This window comes from Protopterus annectens, chromosome 4.part0, assembly GCF_019279795.1.
Source record: "Protopterus annectens isolate FY-2018-M chromosome 4.part0, PAN1.0, whole genome shotgun sequence".
Lineage (NCBI taxonomy): Eukaryota > Metazoa > Chordata > Ceratodontiformes > Protopteridae > Protopterus > Protopterus annectens.
In genome coordinates, this window is record NC_056733.1 from 472,505,111 (window position 1) to 472,528,208 (window position 23,098).

A 23,098-nucleotide genomic window follows, 5' to 3' on the forward strand; every position below is an offset into this window, starting at 1 on the left:
AAAGAAGGCACCCCAGCCAAGAAGCAAACCTGAGAACCTGCAGCTGTGAGGCAACAATGCTACAACTGCCCCATCAAATATCAAGCATTGCAACATTTACAAACCACAGATATTATGAGGAACAGATCAAATCAAACATGAGGCAAAAATCTGCAGTTTTTTTTCCACAAATGGTGGTGGGTAGGGAATTAAGGTCTTTAACACCTGCATACAAGATACAGGGTTCAAGCCTGAGGCATCCCCACACACACAAACACCTGTAGTAGCAAACCTCAAAAACTAAATATACTGCACTGGGTGCCAAACAGTTGTCATGAGAGTCCAATCAAGGCAAAATGAAGTATAGAAGAATAAAAATATTTCAATGCATTGGCTGCATGACAGCTTAATATCTAGATGGAAACAAAAAAGGTTGTGAGGCATGAAAAAATAAATGACTTTTTTTTAAATACATTAATGGAATGCCAGTCAAAATCAAGTATAAGAAAAACAAGCAGCACTCAACTCAAACCACTTCTTGCACTGCAGTTCTAATAATTTATATTCAGCTTTATTAAAGTAACAAGTAACATGCTGAAAGTAGAAATCTCTGATGCCCCCACTTGTAAAAATGTTTCTTATCCAAAAAAAGACGTGCTGCCTGACATCTACTTGTTTCATGGGGAAAACATGATCAAAGTAAAAAATGAAAAGCAAACAAGAAATAAGCTCAAGATACATTGCTTAAAAGGATTACTGTACAGGTTATAGACCATGCGATTGACATTCGGTTTATGGTTAAAGCCTGCAGAAATGACTGTCTGTAAGTCTCCAAGTGTAATGAGACTCTTAAAATAATGTAATTCTGTCCTTTATTACAAATACTGGCATATGCATTTCAATACCCAAGGCTTATACATCATCTAGTTAAGTATTCTCTACATGGCAACAGAAAGGCTTTCAATGTTGGCAATTCTTTAACAGTATGCTTATTAAAGCTTACTTGCATCTTGCAATCTCAGCCAAGCTTACCTGATGGTCATTAAAGTATTGCTACTTAAACACAGAACAACAGGCACTTTGAGTAATAAGCATAAATCAACAGTATAAAAAATATGACAGAAACCAGACCATTCTGCAAAAATCAAGGACAGATGAAAAGCCACTCTAGTACTTGTGTCTACCTTGGATGGGTGGGATTCTCTGCACATTTACACTGCATAACTACTCCTTGCCTTGCTTGACACATCCAGAGTCACTACATGGGGAGTGGGGTGTAACAAGTATGTCACAGTTTGAAATGTCTCTGGCTGACTTGTGATGGCCCTGACACATTTGTCATACCTCTCAACCTCAGAGCAAGAAATCTGGACAAAGCCATACAAAGAAATGGGACAAAGGCCCAAAAATAAGGACAATTTTTAAAATATCGCTCTTATAACCTTAGAAAGCTAATAGAGGTCTTGCATTAGTATGAATTTTCTGAATGGTATGAAATCTGAAACTCAAATGTCTGCCATTATTTTCTAACTTCAGTCTTTAATTATTTGTCACTAATTTGCCAAAAAAAACACAATTTTATGAAAAATGGACCAACAAATGTGATGTAAAAATATAAAATAGCCACACAATACAGCTGGGAACCTGCCAAAGAAGGGACACTTTAATATTAGTACTGCTAACTTGAGCAGCTGACAAAATAAAATAATCTACATGCATTTCTGAAATAAAAGTAATCTGATTATTACAGTTATTTTTTAATTATAACCTCTCCATGTTTTCTTCCAAAATTGCTATTTTGCAGAGGGATCATTAGGGGAAGAGCAACATTTTGAGTCAAAATCAGGGACAGTTCAGAGGTTTGGCTATGCCTAATTCTATAAAGCAATTTATTTGCATGTACCTCTCAACCTGTTAATGCAATAAATCTGGACAAGGCCAGATATACTGGGGGAACATATAAACAGTACTAAAAATTGCTCTTGTATAAACTGGGACATAAATCTGGACAAGGCTAAATATATTGGGGGGAACATATAAACAGTACTAAAAAATGCTCTTCTATAAACTGGGACAGTTGATAGAACAGGTCTTACTTTAGCATGGATTTTTCTGGCGGTTATGAAGTCTGAAACTAGGTGTGTCATTATTTAGTGACTTAATTCCTAAATGATTTGCCAGAAAACCACAAATTTTATGAGGAACAAATCAAAATAAGAAGCAAAAATCTATTCATTCTTTGAAAATCTGGACAGTTGGGAGGTATGGTTCAGCTGGGGTTGTCTAAGTTTGCCGCCTTCCCCTCACAAAACCCTGGTCGAATGGAGCCTCCTGCAGCCATTCCAATGATCCATTACTTTGCTATATCACTCCATTTACCATAAACACTAATGTGCATACTGATTTACTTCTATGATGATTTGAACTTCATTTGAAAGTTTTATTTTTGCATTTTACAGCACAAACACTAAGACATCTGCTAAACAAACTTAGCATTAAACCTTCTCTGCCCTTGAAACTCACATTCACTGAAACAACATTAAAATCCACATTCAAAGAAAATACATTTTACTCGTGGCAGATAAAAATTAATTCTGGGCTGTTTTCAAATCATAGGCCCCTTGCATATGAAACACATGTGTTCTTTGATACACTTTCCTATTGCTTTGAACATTTTTCCAGTAAACAATGAAACAAAACTGTCCAATTCAGAACATTTCCATCATAAAAGTCTACTCAGACTTCTACAGTCCACTATTATCAGTAAATATGCACAATTCTACAGTCCACCATTATCAGTAAATATGCACAATCTCTGAAGTAGTAAAAAAGTCATCTAAATAATTCCACGTTAAATAAATCTGTAATGAAGAGGTTGGTGCTAGCAATCACCTTTATATTTCATGGTTTCATCGAACAATAAAGTGTCTGATGCCCCTGTGGAATAAATTGCCTAAATTACATTAAAAATAAGCTAGTAATATTGCAATAGGAAATGGATGGCAAACTGATAACAGGCTCATAATTAGTATGTTAACTTTCAGTACGGCAGCATTCACCCCTTATGGGAGTAGAACCAACAACTTTCTGCATCAAAAGCAAGCACACAGCCTGGTGTGCTATTAGCACTAAACTTCTCTTCCCCTGCAGCTCTCAGTTCCTTGTAAAATCTACTCAATACTCAACTGCATCTCAACTTCGCAGCACAAGAAGTTTGGAAAAAGCCAAATTTATTGGGGTGGGTCAAAAGGGCAAAAACCAGGGACACATTAAACATTGCTTGTATAATCTTGGAAAGCTGCTAGAATAAAATGCTGTGTTACCACGGTACCACCATACATTTTACTGCCAAAGTCCCTGTGCAAAAAAAAAAAGAGTCAGAACATACCACTATGCCAAATCACCTGCTTTGTGAAAGAAAAATGCTGTGTTACCACCGTACATTTTACAGACAAGGTCCCTGTGCAAAACAGTCAAGAGCAACATACCACTACGCCAAATCAGCTGTTTTGTGAACGAGAGGAAGACTGAAACTTAAATGGCTATCATTTAATGAATTCAGTTCTCACCATAGCTGTCAACCTCTTAGCACAAAACACCTGGACAAACCCAGTAATGAGGGAATGCAGCCCTCAAACATATTCAGTGAATTCAGTTCTTGCCATAGCTGTCAACCTTAGCACAAACAACCTGGACAAAGCCACTAACAGGATATTACAGTCCCAAAAATAAGGAAACATTTCAAATAGTCACCTTATAAACTTAGAAAATTGCTATAATAAAAGGTTGTGTTACTATACATTTATTGCTAGAATAAAAAGTTGTTTTACTATGTACTTTCTGAAGACTATGAAGTCTGAAATTCAAATGACTGTCAATTTTACTTGTGATGGAACAAAACAATTTTCAGCAGAGGCCCAGGGAGAAATACTGTAGACACGTCTTTGTAAAATGGCAGGACACCAGAGCAAATCCACACAAACACAGAGATAAGATGCAGACTCCACAAAGAAGGCACCCCAGCCAAGAATCAAACCACAACTCCTATAACTGTGACTCTGAGGCAACAATACTGCCACTGCACCATCAAATATGTAAGAAATTACACATTCAGAAACATGAAGTCTGAAATTCAAATGCCTGTCAATTTTATTTAACATTTGTTAATCAGGACAGTCTGACTTGGAACAAAAAACAATTTTCAGCAGAGGCCCAGGAAAAAAATAATGCAGACATGTCTTTGTAACACGGGAGGACACAAACGCAAACCCACACAAACACAGAAAGAAGATACAGACCCCACAAAGAAGGAACCCCAGCCAAGAATCAAACCTGAGAACCTGCAGCTGTGAGGCAACAATGCTACCAGTACACCATCAAATAAAAGCAAACCCCACACAAACACAGGGAGAAGATACAGACCCCACAAAGAAGGAACCCCAGCCAAGAATCAAACCTGAGAACCTGCAGCTGTGAGACAACAATGCTACTACTTCACCATCAAATATCAAGCATTACAACATTTACAAACCACAGATATTATGAGGAACAGATCAGATAAAATATGGTGGTGGGTAGGGAACTCAAGTCTTTAACACCTGCATACAGGGTACAGGGTTCAAGCCTGAGGTATTCCCTACCACACCACCATGAGCACCTGGGGCATTTTCACACACACACACACACACCTGTTCTCCATACTAACCATATACTCAACACTTAACCAGTTTCACAAGCACCATATATTCAACACTTACCTGTCCTCACTCGCGAGAGTAGATCGCATCCAAACCCTTTCCCGACGAGACTGCAGCTCCCATTCCTGCTGCTCGTGTTGCAGTCCGGCCGTGCTGTATAATACCAGCGTGTCTGTGCACTTTAAAGTGCACAGATGTCTCCTTGCGTTTCCCTATCAGTCCTGCCGGACTGCCGTGAGCATGCGCATATAGTAGACCAGTAGTCTGGTCTACTGCGCATGCGCGTAGTCCGTGAAATTTAAAACTTGTTTTCTTTTTATTTTTTTGAGTTCTTTTTGGTTTGAGGGGGCTGCAGTCCGGCAGACCGATAGCACGGGCCGCCCCTGGAATAACCTCCTTACAGGCATGCTGTAGCACTGTCACAATCTTTTATCACTTGGTTGTTCAGCACATTCGACCCAAAACCATTGCCTGTAGAAGCATTCTGTGTTTGCCTTGCAAACTATTTTATAATCGGTTCAATAACTTAACCACAGAGATCTAAAAACCCTTGCAGTGACACATTATATAGACCCACTTTGTATCTACCTTTGAAAGAGCCTTCTTCAGACTCCCTTCAGCTATCTGAATCTCTATCCCAAAAGAAATCAGATATCTACATACATTCTCATCTTATAAAACAGTTCTATATAAATATTGTGTACAATATGCCTCTTTTAAGTCCTTCAAGGAGGGATACTCACACAATTATCTATATTTCTGAGCTCTCTGCGTGTATATATCAACTATCAACATTTACCAGTTTATCAAGAGTCACCAGCTGCCTCTGTATAATTACTGATATGTATACAGTCTGCGGTGTCTTCACACTACATTCTAACATGTTTATATTCTATAATGAAGTATGGATTATGTATATAGTTATAACTGATGTACTATAAATGTATATTCTTACTACACAATCTTGTTTGTAAATCCTACTCTGTCCTTTACCTGTACAAGAATCCACTCTGTGTACTGCTCTTCTTCCTAACAAACATTACTGTATTATTATGTGCAGCTGGATGTTGTGTTGTTAAGATTACTTAGCATGTATTATAGTATTGTTTAATTTGTGATCATGTCTATTGTGAATATTGTTCTTGTTCCTCTGGCCTAAGTTATGGATGAAGAGGGTATTTTGACCACTTCACTCATACAGGTATCAGATGAAATAAACACATAAACAAACAAACAGACAAATAAAAACACACACACACATATATATATATATATATATATATATATATATATATATATATATATATGTGTGTGTGTGTGTGTGTGTGTTCTAGATTGAATACAACTTAAGAAAAATGTTAATATAGTTCAAATTCAGTTAGTGAAATAAACATAAAAACAAATATAGACATACATATATAAATACAGCCACCTGGTTGTGTGAACTTTAGCTCTAAATGATTGTCACTGTTGAAGTGACACCCCGACCCAATGTGTAAAAATGGGAAAAGGGGTTGTGGATGGATGGATACATAAACATATGTTCTATACTGAATAAAAATGTAAGAAAAATGCTAATATAGTTCAAATTTAGTCAGCTGAGCTCCCATCTTTAGCACTACTTCAGTGCAAACACCCAGTTGCACATGCTTAAACACAGAATCACATAAACCACACACACATACACACAGGCATTAATGCATACAAACACACACACACACAAAGAGGCTCCTATGCATACTCATGCACACACACATACTAATGCATGCACATGCACAAGCAGAATCACACACACACATACGGGCACCCATACACTCACTAATCAGCACAAATTAATAAATAATGGAGATACAGTTATACCAAACATTCTTGAAGCTACTGTGGCTCATCAGAACATTATTGTCTGTTGCAGCATGTCTTAAAGGTGAGATGGTAGGAAACTGCAAGATGTCTGAATGAATTAGTGTATTCTGGGCATTATCATGAAGTGTGCTGTCAGAAGACAAGATGAGGAAAGCGTCCAAATGGAATTTCCTAGACTTTGTGAAAGCATATGACAAGGTCCCAAGAAAGTTGTTCTGTACAGTCCTGCGATGGTTCAAAGTTCCAGAAGCATTGGTTGAATTAGTGCAGCCTATGTACAAAAACCCAATGACACACTTACATACAGTGTTTGAACCCACAGAGGGGTTCCCATTGCATCAGGGTTCTCTGTTAACACTGTTTACGGGTAACAAACAGGTCAGAGGGGATAGATCAACAAAGCTGCTGTATGCAAAGTGGCATTACAGGTAGACCCTGAACAGGAACTCCACCAAATAGGGAAATTGAATGCAAAACTGAAGGCACATGGGACAAAACTGAGTACAGACAAGACAAATGTCATGGCAGCAAATTAGGGAAATCAGAATAAGCTAAAAAGTGAGATAAAAGGGAAAACAGTACAACAGATTAACAACTTCAAGTGGTTGAAGAGAAGGGAAGGGAAGTCTGAATGAAGTAAAAGCTGGAATCAGAGGGGATGCAGCCAACTGGCACAAAATGTCAGGGGTACTATGTGAGAAAAGAATGCCAAAGGAACTGAAAAGTAAGGCGGACAAAACAGTGACTCAACCAGTATTTCTGTATTGTACAGAAATCTGGACAGTCAACCAGTATTTCTGTATGGTACGGAAGCCTGGTCAATGAAGACAGAGCAGTTAAGGAAGCCAGAGGTGATGGAGATGAGGTGCTTGAGATGGGTGGTAAGATGCACACTGTAGGGCAGATGAAGAAATGAGGATATCAGGACAGAAACCCAAGTAGCTCCAGTTGCAGAGAATGTCAAAGAGAACAGATTACAATGGGTCAAGCTCATGTGCAGAAAAGCAGATGATTTGGTAAAGATTTGGGAGAGACAGGAAGAAGATAAAAGGAAACAAGAACATCTAGCAAAGAGATGGACGAACTGCATGAGGGAAAATCTGAGCTGTGACGGTCAGACATAACTGATGAAAACGGTAAGAAAGTGGAACTATATAATGAGAGATGGCAACAGTTGATGCAACACCCTTACCCCAAGCAGAAAATGGGAAAAGGTGGTTGATGACATCAGTAGGCACATGAAAACAGAGTGCTAGAATATAAAGGTCACTATGTCTGCCCATTAATTTGAATACACAGGAGCTGTTTATACCTAGAGTCACACTTTACAAGCAAAACTAGGAAGTTTAAGAACAGTACCACGACATCAGCAGTTTTTGATTGTTTAAAAAACAAATCAGAGTCAAAATTCCATTGCAGCTGATGTCTAGGGAAATTAAAGTTTTCTTAATCCTTCCTGAATGTCTTTCACAAATGAACAAGTATAAAGCTTATGCAGACTCATATATGTTAAGTTACTGTTCACATTTACAAATGTGTGAAATGTCATATTTACCATAAGCAGAATGCTTTTTAGTAGATAATAAAATTGTAATTACAAACATACCTGCTCAAATGAGTTGATTTTTCTTAAAGCAAATTTTACTCCTCTTTCTTTTAACCTCAAATAAAGAAAAAAATCAGTTTCACAGACAGGTTAGGAAACTTATTTTTGAAGTATGTTCAGCTTAAAACAAACTCAAATAATGCACTTATTCACTGAGTGTCATTCTAATTCCATGAAAAAATTACAATGAAAGAAAAATAATGCCATATTGAGGCTGCAATGCATTATTAAAAAAATCTTGCCTAACAAAAAATCTTATCAGTATGGTTGCCTCTACTATGCCATTCTACAGCAGAAAAATATAAAAAATAATAATAACTAGTTAATTTGGTATACAGGCATCAGTAGTATATAGATTGAAACGTGGTGTGATGAGATGAAAAACACACAGATTTCACTTCCTGCCAAAGTTGCCTTTCCAAAAGGAATAGACTGCTAAACTTATTAATTTTATGCTCTCATTAAGCCATAGAAGACGAATATATCATCACAGATTATTGTTGGTGGAGATTAGCCATCTATGACTTGTGATTCAGTCCAACCAAATAAGAGAGGTATATGTCACCATAATACACCTGGTGTGATATATTGTTGTTAATTACATTATGTGCAGTAACATAAACAGATGCTTACAAGAAATCGTAGATGTTAATCAATGAAATTAGAATATTGTAAGATAAATGTAAGGAAATCAGGAAACTGTGAACACAATGTTCCTAGCTATTAATTTAAGACTGATAAAGAATTATATGTTGGATAAAAATGCTAACAAAAGAAGGCATTTCTAAAGTAGAAAAGGTTTAACAGTAGCAAAAAAACTGCTGAAATACATATGTTTCATTCTGAGTAAAGCAGTTACACAGGTTCTGTTCAACAAACAGATTTTTAAATGCAGCAGAGCAATAGATGGGCAGCAGGTCTTCTACTAAGGATACAGGTTCAAAACTAGACTGGGAGTCTTTAAGCAGAAGTCTCAAGCAATGCTGGATCAATCATCTGCCAAAAGCTATTCCTCCTCAGGGTAGGGAAGCTGCTATGCAGGAAACTCAGAATGAAGGTCTGAAATTGCACAGGCATGTGCTTAAATTGCATCAAGGAGGCAAAGGGATGGTGAATGCCTCCTTAATCTTCTACTGGGGAATAGAAATACTGGTGCTATGTGTCCCACTCATTCCTAGAGAAAGTCTAACCACAGACCCACTGTTATACCTATACCACCTGTCAGTCAGTTTCTCCTAGTCTGATGGGTGCGATTGGCAAAGCAGAGTTATCATATTGCATATGACTATTGATGAGCATGTGGGAGTAGGGCTCACCCAAGAAACCAAAGACAGGCAAGACATCTGGAGCAAGTAAAAGTGGGATGTCCAAAATAACTTCTTGATTCTGTGCTAGTTTTTAATCAAGCTGAATGTACAGCCACACAATTTGTGATATAAACAAATGTTTTTTTTTTCCACTTTCTATTCTGCTGGACCAGGGGCTGCACATGTGACTTGTTTACGCACCAACAGTGTCACTTTATTTAAATAAAAAGGTTTCAGAAACGACAGAACCATAGCCTAGTTATTCAAGAGATAAATGATAAAAAATAACATGGAATGTGGTATTATACTGAAAATCACTGTCCATTCATTGGTTATGCTGCATTGACCCATGACTGCCTTGTTTTCCCAATGAGGTCAAAGTCTTGAGTAGGTGTGCATAATCAGAAAAGGCATGGTAAGTGTAACCAAGAATGGCCTAAGTAAGTATAATCAGAACAGAAGTGGTGAAATGTAACTGGTAATGGACTGGTAAGAATAATTTCCAACAAGGAACTCTAGAATCATCAATGTTTGGGCATTGCTTTACTATTATACAATAGAATGGCTTAAACTGATTTTCTTGCATTTTAAATAAGTTCACTCTATGCAGAAACTCCTAGGAATGCAAGTAAGATTAAGTGGGTAACATGGAAAGACACTCATGCACATAGTGCATGATATGGGTAGGAATATGCAGTACTCCAATTATGTTCAACTTTTGCCACTGAACCAGCACCATAAAAAGTACTTTGTCTGTAAATTTATTGAGATGTTTTGATTTGTGGAGGGCAAGAAATTGCTGTGTTGACTATACATAATGGAATAAATTGTACATTGAGGTTTCACACCTTATACATGCGTATATTTGTTTATTCATCTGTTTATTTTTAGTAAAAGCAGATTTACCTCCAGCCTTATAATGACAAACAGTTCAAGTTAATTTAGTAAATGAAATGATTGGAGCTGTGAGCACAGGTAATGCAGTGTTGTATTACTCACTTGATCCAGTTTAGCCAGTTGGATTCCCGCATTTATAATTTTATTCACCCAGCATTATATAACAGGCAAACATCTTACCGTACTGTTATTAAGTGTAGTCCACTTTAGTCATGAGATGAGTGAATCTCTTATAACACATAATCTATACCCTACTGTGTCTTCTTATTCCTAAACATTAGAACTAGGTGTAAATTACATTTCAATTTACAATGTACCTCTAAATGAAAACACAGAGGATGCACTTGAGATAAACTTGTCATCGGAGCACAAACTGATTAATTAGTTCGTTTTAAATTGCTAAAATAAAAATCCATTCTCAGTATTATTTTTCTTTCTATGCATATCAGCTCAGAGTACCTCAACTATATTCAAATATATTTTCTTAAATCAGATTAATTACTACCGTTCATGCAGCATGGAAGCGTATTGTCATACCTTAATGTCAGTATACATTGTAGTAATTGTTAACAGTATGTTGTGCTTCCTAAGCTTTTTACATTATCTTCCTATTTCATGTATAACTTTGATTATTATAACTGGTACCATAAGCAGACTCAATCTATTTGCATGGCCTGTGATCAATCCATTGAAAGAGTTTAATAATTAATCAGTTCACAAACAGGTATCAGCTAATATATCTTCAATGTGGAAACATGCATGCTAAACAATGGTAAAGGTTTACTTAAGCTGTGAGCTTTTAATTGAAAATATCTTACCTTTCCATGAGCCATGGTAAGTAGCTTTTGCCCTCTATCATCAGACTAGTATTAAACCAACCATAGCTGAAAAGAAAAACAACAGTTATTCTCAAGAACACAAATTGAATGCATTAAAGGCTGCTGGCATGCAGAGTGAAGTAAACTGACTTGATTTCTCCTAAATCATAACACATTAACAGTCCATTACAGAATAGCCTCGCCCATTTACCATCAGACAGTTTACTATTGATTTTTCAGTGCCATAGATTGCTTTTTGTCCCTAAGATGAGTGAAAGTTGATGTATGAATCACCTGCTTTTGTAAAAAGCACTTGCAAAGATAAATCATTTACTTTAATTCACTGATTAACTCTTTGGGGTTTTATAATTAATGCTCTAAGGACATAACTCTCATACTTCTGATTCTAGAAAATATATTTTTAGCCCTGTGACCTATGATGAACAGCCTTTCTGCATGCTGAACAGAATATTTTAAACAGAGCTAGATTAATTAGATTATTAGTAGTCACCTTCCATTGGTTTGCTTAATGATATTAATGTTATTATTATTTTCCTTGTATCTTTAATGCAATATGCACCTCCTCATTTCTAATTTATATTTTTAAAAAAACGAGAACAACTATGTCTGGATGCTGAAAAAGAACGTACCTAAATGCAGAAAATAGTACAGACATAATCCATAAATTATATAATATGAGAAATGGGGGCACAGATATTATTTCAGTATTCTCTCTATGGGTCACACATTTAGAAATATGCCACGCAAACATCAGAGTTATGTAGGTATTTTTTTTTACAACATTCTTTTTTTTCCTGAGGCTAATGTTAGCAATGGCATTTTGTTGCCTTTCTTCCTACAAAGCAATGGCTTTCTTTAATACATACATTGCTGCCATCCTCAGTCACAGTTTCCAGACAGATCATTTTATTTAAATTTATTTTCTTCACTTTTTGCTTAACAGTCATAACTTCACCCCTAAAATTCAATTTCTCACCTTCAAAGCTGTATCAAGATGTTTGTAATAAAAAAGGCTTATCATACAATGCACACCATCAATCAGGCTACCTCCTATCACTGGCATTTAGTCTTTGAGTCTTTTTTTATTTCTACCCTACACTTTACCATGAAGCCTCATCTCTGATCACTCCACTTATCCATTTGTTCCCTCAGATGGGAGACATATAGCGTATATGTTCCACTTGGGATGAACGTTATGCACTGAGAGTGGTGCTATCATCTGTGGCATGCTCTGAAGTTTTGTAGTTTAGCCCTACTATTTCCTTGCACATGCTCAGTTGATGGTTTTGGGTTTGGACATGCAATGGGCACTGTACAGGACTTGCATCCATGAGTAATGTAAGCTTGCAGATGCCCCAACTCCCTTGAAGCAAATACCTTCATCTGCAGTCTCCAAAAGAAGCCTGAATGGGGCACATCTTCCTGAGTGTGTGCCCATCCCCTCTCATAACTGAAGAATTGAGGGAACTCAGCCTAGTCCAGCATTTACTGTACCCTATCAGCTCCTTCTATATCAGGACTGCTAATTAATCCCCACTCATCTGCATCATGATCAGCTCTCTCTCTCTCTCTTTATATATATATATATATATATATATATATATATATATATATATATATATATATATATATATATATATGTGTGTGTGTGTGTGTGTGTACACATATATGTGTATATGTCAAGGTGCCATACCTCAGGTGTATGCTAACAAAATAAGAAAATTGTTAATCTCAAAAGGGAATTTTAAGTCAAAAGGTTCTTAACATTCCATCATAAAACATGATCTCCCAAAACCCTGTGGCATGAATCATGTAAGCTGGAAAAGAAAGTCAGTTTAGATCTTCAATTACAACCTGCTACATTACACAGATTGGGGATGTCAACTGGTTTATCAGCAAACCTCCATTTCTATTCATAACCTTATCATTTTACAGTCTGCCCTGAAGGCTCTTCCCAGTGTCCTGCCACCCACTGTTAGTGTCATCAGTGATGTTACCATTTCTCCTGTCTCATTTCCTACTGTCTGTCTTACTATGCCTTCTGCAGGATGGTCTCCAACAGGTCTCTCATTGTATCACTCTTGTCAATAGGCATAAGCATTTCTTGTGGGGAAATGATGGTCTTAAATAAGCTGTCAGTTAAGCAGAACTTTCAGCTTATCCAATAGTTAGTGTGGAGATTGGTTTAGCCATGTGGTCCTTACCTGACATTAAAATATATATTTATAAGTTTCTGCACTGATTTGGACTCATCTTTATTGGGGATTATTTTACCTAGTCTGTTGGATCAGACCTACTGCAGAATTTGGATTAAACCACTTCAGTATTTGGTCCAAACCACTGGCATACCAATAGGGCCTTTATCTGTGCTGCTGGTGACCCAAGTTTTAGAATGTGCCCAAGGTGGTGGAAGGTTGGTCAGGAGGTAAGGACTTACCACCTGCTTGATGGCTGTTCTTACTTGGGAGTTCCTTACTACATGCTGGGTCTAAAGTACTGACTAAAAGGAGCATATTGTTCTACTCACAATACAATATGTGTAGGCAAGTGGCCTATGGCAGATTACGGGAGTAAACACGCAGGGCCACACTGCATGTCACTGAATGCCTAATGCCTATATAGATGAATGCTATCTGCACCACCCCTTATCTAGCAGTATAATGGCTATTAGTACCAATCCCATAACACAGAATAATAGGCAATTAGGTATGAGCTACTCAGCAGATGATGCAAAAAAAAAAGAAAAGCGAGAAATGGGATGAAACTGTACATGACATTATTCAGGGAAACATGATTAACTGTCTGGAGTTCCTAAATTTGTATATTATTGCTCCTATGTTTAGAGCAATGTGCATTTGATCTAACATGTTTAATTTTATCTCAGATGATCCCTGGCAAGCTGACACAGTAATTAGTTTTGTTACCTTGCAGACATCGGTCCTCTAGTTCACTTTCTGGCTAGGGTGGCATTTTGGTGCAGATTCTGCACATCTTCCCTGTGTTCCCATGCTTTTCACTGGATGCTCCATTTTCCTTCTGCCACTCCAAAGGTACTCTCTAAAGCCAAAAACACAGCATCCATGGGACCGGACAACATCCCAGGCTGCATTTTACACAAACTTCAGAACAAACTGGCTCCCCACTTAAGCTTCATGTTCAATAATAGCCTCACATCAGGCTTTGTGCCCATTGAATGGCGCACAGCAACAGTTATCCCACTCCACAAAGGTGGAGCCACCACTGATCCCAGGAACTATCGACCTATTAGCCTGACGAGCCTGGTCTGCAAGACCATGGAATGTATCATCATGGAACTCATAAACAAAGACATTGGTAACCCCCAAACTCTGGATACAACCCAGTTCAGGTTTGTGAAAGGCAGATCATGCCTCCTCTGAACCTGATCGACTTCTTTGAGGCAGTCACCAAAGCCGTGGATGAAGGTAAGGTGGTTCACACAGCCTATCTTGACCTTGCCAAGGCTTTCGACACCATCCCCCATTCTGGAATTATAGCTAAACTCACTAAACTAGGTATAAATCCCTATGTCACAAGATGGGTTGCCAACTGGCTCACTGACAGAACCCACACTGTAAACGTTGCAGACTCCAAATCTGACCTCAAAGCAGTGACAAGTGGAGTACCACAGGGTTCCGTTCTGGGACCTCTCCTGTTTCGTATCTACTTCTCTGAAGTACAGGCTAACACAGAAGGCCTCTGGCTAATGAAGTTCGCAGATGACTGCAAACTAGGAGCCATAGTCAAGTCCCCAAATGATGTGGACATCCTACAGAAGGGTCTCACTGAGACAGATGCCTAGTGTCAGAGCCATGCCCTCAAGCTCAATGCCAAAAAGTGCAGTGTTATCCCCTTTGGTAAAAACTCTGTACCCATGAACTACCACATAGGCAGCAATCTACTTAACACCGAATGCGTGATAAGAGACCTTGGGACCTTCTACATGGCACACCTCATCATAAAATGGTTCTCATCCAGGAAAAAAGGGGTCATTGTTCCCCTCTACTCGACACTCATTATACCTATTACAGAGTACAATGCCCCTTTTGGAATGTACTTCACAAGACATCTTCAGCAGCTGGAAAGGCCACAGAAGTACCTCACAAAGAGGATTACTGGCCTCAAACAAATGCCCTACATTGATCGCCTCAAAAAACTCCAGCTTTACTCCATAGCATATCGCCTACTCCAAGGTGATCTCTGCCTAACATATAAAGCTATGTCAAACCCAGAGCTGTTGGACATGCTACACGTAAAGAAATCTCAATCCTACCGAGCTACATGCTCTATGGACCTAAACCTTGTCACCACAATAAACAGGACACACTGGAGGGATAGATTCCTGTCCCAGAGACTTCCTATACTCTGGAACAAGCTACCCATCTATGTCAAGCAAAGTTCTTCATTAGCTCTCTTCAAGAAAAATCTTGATGAGTGGATGGGAAATAGGAAATACTCCCCGGGGATCACTTCTGTGTCTCTGCTTGACAGTGGCACAGGAAAATAACTTTCTTGGGTGGCGTAAGCCATGGAACCTTGCTGGCTAGGCTTACATAGGCCCTTGGGCCGATAGCCTAGTACCTACCTACCTATGAACCTAAATCTGCAATGCAAATTGTGGCCTGCTACAGATCACCCTCCATGACCCAGGACCACTCCTCCACCTTTCTGGAGACACTGGAAAACATGAAGGTCCTACCGAACACCCTGATATTGGGCAAATTCAATTACCCTACCATTCACTGGGAAAACTATTCCAGTACAAATTCCCAGGCCCAGTGCTTCCTGGAATTCATCAACTCAAACACCCTGGATCAGCTGGTAAACTCCCTACCAGAGGTGAAAACATATTGGACCTGGTCATCACCAACATGGGCGACAGGTTTTCCACACCGGAGGTCAACCCATCACTGGTGAGATCACACCATAAACTAATCACTCTGGATGTCCACACCCCACTACCACCCCCAACTAAGGAAACCACAGTAAAAACATTTTCTAAAGCAAACTTCACCTTACTTAAGACAGAGGTGGTAAGTTTCACAGCCCCCACGCTAAAGGATAACACTGCCCAAGATGCAGAAACCTATACAAATGCACTCTATGAGCACCTGCAAGGATGCATGGATCATGCAATCCATAGCAAAACCAAGACTCACTCCTCTAAGAGAAGGAAACCAGTTTGGTGGACCCCAGCAATAAACAGTCTATACAATAGAAGGAGGAAACTAGTTTAGAAAAAAAGCAAATCCCAAGAAGGAAAGACATCCCTGATCAGTATCAGTAAGAAACTAAGGTCCCTCTTGAAATCATCCAAGGCTAACTTCGAAAAAAAAAATAGCCAAGGATTCAAAAGATAACCACAAAGCCTTCTTTAGCTATGTTAAAAATGTAAGTGGCAACTCACAGACATGCACTGAACTAGTGCAAAACAGCACAAAATATACTGAACCTACTGATATTGCCAACATCCTGGCAGATAGATTCAGTGCAAACTTCACCCCCTCCCTCACCTCCAAAAGGGCCTACAACAATACCGGAAAAGTGTAGTGTCCCAAAAATCACAGAAGCACAGGTGAAAACAGCCCTTTCAAAAGCCAAAAACACAGCGTCAATGGGACCAGATGGTGTCCCAGGCTGTGTCTTGCACGAACTACAGAACAAACTAACCCCCCACCTAAACACGCTGTTCAACCTCAGCCTCTCCACAGGCTACATGCCCATTGAATGGCGCACAGCAACGGTTATTCCTCTCCACAAAGGAGGGGCCACAACTGACCCTGGTAACTATCACCCCATAAGCCTGACTAGCCTGGTCTGCAAGGCTATGGAGCACATCATCATGGAACTCATTAACATAGGTTCATAGATTGGTACTAGGCTATCGGCCCTAGGGCCTATACAAGCCTAGACATAACAATTCCCTGGCTATTTCTTCCTACACTATTTACTTCCCTGGACTCCTGTCTAGCAGGGCGACTGATGTGATCCCTGGGGTGAATTTCCTTTCTCCCATCCAATCATCAAGGTTCCTTTTGAAGAGGGCCAAAGAGGCGCTTTGCTTAACATGTATGGGCAGTCTATTCCAGAGTCTGGGGAGTCTCTGGGTCAGAATCCTATCCCTCCAGCATGTTTTGTTTATTGTGATGACAACATTTAGATCCCTGGAGCATGTGGCGCTGAGGGATTGAGATTTCTTTAAGTGTAGCATGTCCAACAGCTCTGGGTTTGACATGGCCTTGTATGTTAAGCAGAGATCGCCTCGGAATAGATGATATGTGACAGAGTATAGCTGGAGGTTTTTAAGGCAGTCGGCATAGGGCATCTGTTTTAGGCCTGTGATTCTTTTAGTGAGGTATTTCTGCGGCCTTTCCAGTTGTTGCAGATGTCTTGAGAGGTACATACCAAATAGGGCATTGTATTCTATAATGGGTCTAATGAGGGATGAGTACAGTGGGACAATGACCTCCTTTCTTCTGGATGAAAAGCCCTTAGTGATGAGGTGTGCCACATAGAAGGATTTCCTGACCGTTGTGGCGATGTGGTTACTGAAGGTGAGACCACTGACCATCTGTGTCCCTAAGTCTCTTATCACACTTTCAGTGTTTAGTATACTGCCACCTCTGTGATAATTCACGGATACATGTTTTTTCCCAAAGGGGATAACTATACATTTCTTGGCATTGAGCTTGAGGCCATGGCCCTGGCACCAAGCACCTGTTTTTGTAAGGCCCTTTTGTAGAGTATCGACATAATTTGGAGATTCAATAATGGCTCCCAGTTTGCAGTCATCTGCGAACTTTGTTAGCCAGAGTCCCTTAGTGTTGGCCTGTACTTCACAGAAGTAGATGCCAAACAAGAGAGGTCCCAGGACTGAACCCTGAGGTACACCACTTGTCACTTGTCTGGAGCTGGATTTGGAGTCAGCTACTTTTACAGTGTGGGCTCTGTCAGTAAGCCAGCTGGTAACCCATCGAGTGACGTAGGGATTAATGCCCAGCTTAGTAAGTTTATCTATGATTCCAGAGTGGGGGATGGTGTCAAAGGCCTTGGCGAGGTCCAGATAGGCTGTGTGGACTGCCTTACCCTCATCCACGGCTCTGGAGACTGATTCGAAGAAGTTGATAAGGTTCAGGAGACAAGATCGGCCCTTCATGAACCCAAACTGGGTGGTTTTCAGTGTCTTAAGGTTGCCAATGTCTTTGTTTATAAGTCCCATGCTAATACGTTCCATGGTCTTGCAGATCAGGCTCATCAGACTGATGGGGCAGTAGTTCCCGGGATCCAATGTGGATCCCCCCTTGTGGAGTGGGATAACTGTAGCTGTGCGCCACTCAGTGGGCATGAAGCCTGAGGTGAGGGTATGATTAAACATGACACTTAGGTGAGGTGCCAGTTCATTTTGTAGTTCATGTAGTACACAGCCCGGGGTTTCATCTGGTCCCATGGATGCTGTATTCTTAGCTTTGGAGAGTTCTTTTTTTCCTGTGTGGTCATTATTACCGGAATTTGGCAGTCTTCCAGTATTGAGAAGGGCCATTTAGAGGGTGAGAGGGGGTGAAGTTGGCACTGAATCGATCTGCCAGGATATTGGCAATATTCTTGGGATCAGTATATTTAAAGCCATTCTGTTGTAGCTCAGAGCAGATCTGAGCATTGCCATTTAGATTCTTGACATAGTTATAAAATGCCTTGTGGTTGTCTTTGGAATCTTTGGCAATTTTATTTTTGTAACTAGCTTTGGAGGATTTTATGAGGGATCTCAGCTTCTTACTGAGGCTGGTAAGGGAATTTTTTGCATCCTGGGGTTTTCCTCTTTTCTGCAACAGTTTGTTTTCTTTTGTTGTAAAGTTTATTTATGGCAGGGGACCACCAGATCGGCTTCCTTTTTTTGGAGGAGAGCATCTTGGTTCTATTTGGGATGGCACAATTCATGCATGAGTGGATGAGCTTGTACAGTGCCTTAGTGTAGGACTCAGCAGTCAAACTTTCAGTTCCCATCTGCATGGGTGTCATGAAGTTTGTAACTTCTGACTTGAGTGGCATGAAGTTGACCTTGGAGGAGTTTTTTATGGAGGTTTCCTTACTGGGGGTTGGGGGTGGGATGTGGATGTTAAGGGTGATTATCTTAAGGTCTGACCTGACCAACGCGGGGGGTGACCGTAGGTGTGGAGCATCGATTTCCCATGTTGGTAATGACCAGGTCTAGGATATTGGAGCCCCTGGTGGGACTATGGATTAGTTGATCCAGGGCATTGGAATTTATGAATTCCAAGAACCGTTGGGCAAAGGTGTTGGTGCATGAGTAGTTTTCCCAGTTAATGGCAGGGTAGTTGAAATCACCCAGTATTACGGTGTTTGGTTGTATATTAATATTTTCCAGTATGTTTAGAAAGATGTAGTGAGAATCTTGGGGCATGATGGGGGATCTGTAGCAAGCTACAGTTTGGATTGCAGTCTTACCTAGTGTTAGTTGCACCTGGAGAATTTCAGACGCATTGTGTTGGGCAACTAACCTGGTGGTGTGAATATCCTTGGTGAATATTGACACTCCTCCACCTTTAGTGTTTCGATCCTGGTTTGGTAGCTGAAAACTGTGGTAAGAGTTGTAGCCTGGTATTGCAGGGGTGCTCTCTGGAGCCTTGAACCAGGTCTCAGTTACTGCACAGATATTGATGTTCTCCATTTTTAGGAGTGCCTCGAGAGAGAGAGTCCATTTTGAGGTTTAGACTTCTAGCATTGAGTAGCATTACCTTCAGATTTTGCATGCTTGTACCTGTTATGGTAGTGGTTTTGTCCTTTGGACTTTGCCTAAAAAAGGCACTATAGGGGTGGCAAGAGCCTTAGCCAGTAACCTGAATCTCAGGGGCAACAGGTGCAGACAATCTCTGGCAAAGCATCGTGATCTGTCGATCATGTTGTCTCAGGCAGACAGATACTGGATCCCCTTTGAATGACACCAGAAGCTTAGCCAATTGTTGAAGTCAATCATTTTGTCCTTATATTGTGGTATCATTCTGGGTGAAGGCAGGATGCTACTCAGGGCTAGGGTCATACCTGCCTGGGTCACATGATCTGAGAGCTCTTCCATGTCTCTTTTCCTGTAGCCCAGGGAGGTACGTCTCAAGTCATTTACTCCAACATGGACAATGACAGAGTCATATTTGTACTTGTTGTGGAGTGACTTGAGTGCATGAGTTATGTGGCGGATCCTGGCACCCGACAGGCAGCTCACTGTAATTTTCTCCATGTTCAGCCTGGGGAGTGGGACATCAGTGTGCCTGACTATAGAGTCACCTATAACTAAAGTATTAGGTACGTTGTCTTGCCTTAGGGGCTGTTGCTGGGTGGCACACTGGTGTTGTGAGCTATGTGACACTTTGGTTGTGATTGGTGTTTGTTTACATTTCAGCTTTGGAGATCCTCATTGCTTGGGCAGGTTACAGTTAAGGGCCTCTGCATATGTGGATTTAGTGTTGCTATGCATGGGTGTTGGTGGTGTGAGTTTAGAAGGGCTTTGTGTTGCTTGAGGTGTAGTGCGGGTGTTAACCTTCTCCTCTTGACTGTCTAGCACAATCTTGGGTGTAGAGAGTGTTGCTTCCAGTTTGGCTATGTAAGTGCATCTCTCACAGGTTGTAGTGTTGGGTGGTAGGAGGAGAGGGTTGTCTGTGTACATGAGGCAATTGCTGAATTGCCCCAGTATGCCCAGATTCACCAGGTGGACAGGAGAAATCAAAGGAAGCTGACCGTTGGACATGCCTGGTTTGGTGCTTTTTTTTTAAAGTACAGGAGCTGTTTTCCCTTACCTTAGCAAGGTATTTTGCAATTATAGCTGTTTAGTGCCTATGATTAATTTCTCCTTATTAATAAGGAGAGTTGAGTGTCTGTATCAGTTTAAGGCTTCCTAGTGCTTTCCAGCAGGTATTAGAGCAAGTGCTAGTCACAGTGATGCTTAAAGGTAAGATGAAAAAAATGGTTTATCCTAAACATTGCAGTGTGCACTACAGAAGTTAGATGTGAAAGTAGGTAACTTAAGTTTTACCTGTCTAAAAAGTTAAGTCTTAGTGGATAGCCACTATTTTTAAAACAGCAAGATAGATTGATAGGGGGTGATCACTTTTGTATTCCTATACTATGGAATACAGTAGAATGGCCAATACATTTAAATAGCTGAAGGGGAGTGATTTCACAAAATGATAATTTTATGCTTACTCACACAAGCCAGTGACAACAGAAAGGAAATGAGATATATGATCAAATTAACATAAGAGGCAGGCAGCTCGAAAGACAGTGGTATTTAAGAACACGACAGTGACAGGGTGGGGGGGGGTGGAGAAAAATGTCTGCCTGACTCACAAGAAACAAAGCTGTGGTGTCTTTTGAAGTTTTAATATGCAGTTAAAAGCTCACTAGAGCTGCGTGGCTCACAGTTCGACTTTGTTATGGGCAGATCATGCCTACTAAACCTGGTTGATTTGTTTGAGACAGTCACCAAGGCCATAAACGAGGGAAAGGTGGTTCACACAGCCTACCTTGACCTCGCCAAGGCTTTCAACACCATTCCCCACTTGGGTATTGCAGAAAAACTCACCAGCCTGAACATAAACCCCTATGTTACGAGATGGGTTGCCAACTGGCTTACAGACAGAACTCATACGGTAAGAATAGCGGGCTCCAGGTCCGACTCTAAACCAGTCACAAGTGGTGTCCTACAAGGCTCAGTCTTGGGACCCCTACTGTTCGGCATATACTTCTCAGAAGTACAGGCAAACACAGGAGGACTATGGCTAACCAAGTTAGCCGATGACTGCAAACTGGGAGCCATAATTGACTCTCCGGCTGACACGGACATCCTCCAAAAGGGCCTTACTGAGATGGACACCTGGTGTCAAAGTCATGGCCTCAAGCTAAATGCAAAAAATGCATAGTCATCCCCTTTGGGAAAAACAAAACACACATGAATTACCACATAGGTGGCAGCCCCCTTAATACAGAAGAGGTAATAAGAGATCTGGGGACCCAGGTAGATAGTAATCTCTCCTTTGACAATCATATCGCCAAAGTAGTTAGGAAATCCTTCTATGTGGCCCATCTAATTACGAAAGGGTTTGCATCTAGAAATAAAGAGGTTATAGTGCCCCTCTACTCGTCACTCATTAGACCCATCATAGAGTACAATACCCCATTTGGGATGTACCTCACAAGACACTTCCAACAGCTGGAAAGACCACAAAAGTACCTCACCAAGAAGATTACTGACCTCAAACATATGTCCTATGCAGCCCGACTGAAAAACCTCCAGCTGTACTCAGTGGCATATCGCTTACTCAGAGGTGATCTCTGCCTGACTTACAAAGCCATGTCCAACTCAGAATTGATGGACATGCTCCACCTAAAGAAATCCAAGTCACTGCGAGCCATGTGCTCTAGTGAGCTAAACCTTGCCACAACAATAAATAGAACATGCTGGAGGGATAGATTCCTGTCACAGAGACTCCCCATGCTTTGGAACAAAATTCCAAATTACATCAGGCAGAGCCCCTCACTAACACTCTTCAAGAGAAACCTTGACAAGTGGCTGGGTAACAGAAAATACAACCCTGGGATCACTTCATTGGCTCTGCTTGACAGCAGATCAGTTAATTAATAAATGGGGTGGCGAAGCCGACACTCTGGCTAGGCTTATAAATGCCCTCAGGCATTTAGCCTAGTACCTACCTATGAACCGAAGACATGCTGTATGTAACCCGGAAACCCCCAAATTGTCTTTAGGTGCACATGTGCCATGCGTGAGTTAGTGTAAATGTCTGCAAGTGTCCTGTGACAGAAACATATTTTATCCAGGATTAGTTTATGTGTTTTGCTCCCACTGTGTGTCAACATAGGTACTGG

General features: G+C 40.3%; 1 protein-coding gene across 4 annotated transcripts in view; it reads right to left on the bottom strand.

The window, feature by feature from the left end:
* DAO (D-amino acid oxidase) overlaps positions 1–23,098 on the bottom strand; it is a 297,399-nt gene that overhangs the window by 93,139 nt on the left and 181,162 nt on the right. For all 4 annotated transcript variants that reach the window (XM_044068397.1, XM_044068398.1, XM_044068396.1 and 1 more), the window contains 2 exons: positions 11,168–11,233; positions 8,146–8,200 (listed from right to left, as the gene is read on the bottom strand). In XM_044068397.1, the coding sequence (XP_043924332.1) occupies positions 8,146–8,200; positions 11,168–11,233 (121 nt within the window). The remainder of the gene's footprint in view (positions 1–8,145; positions 8,201–11,167; positions 11,234–23,098) is intronic.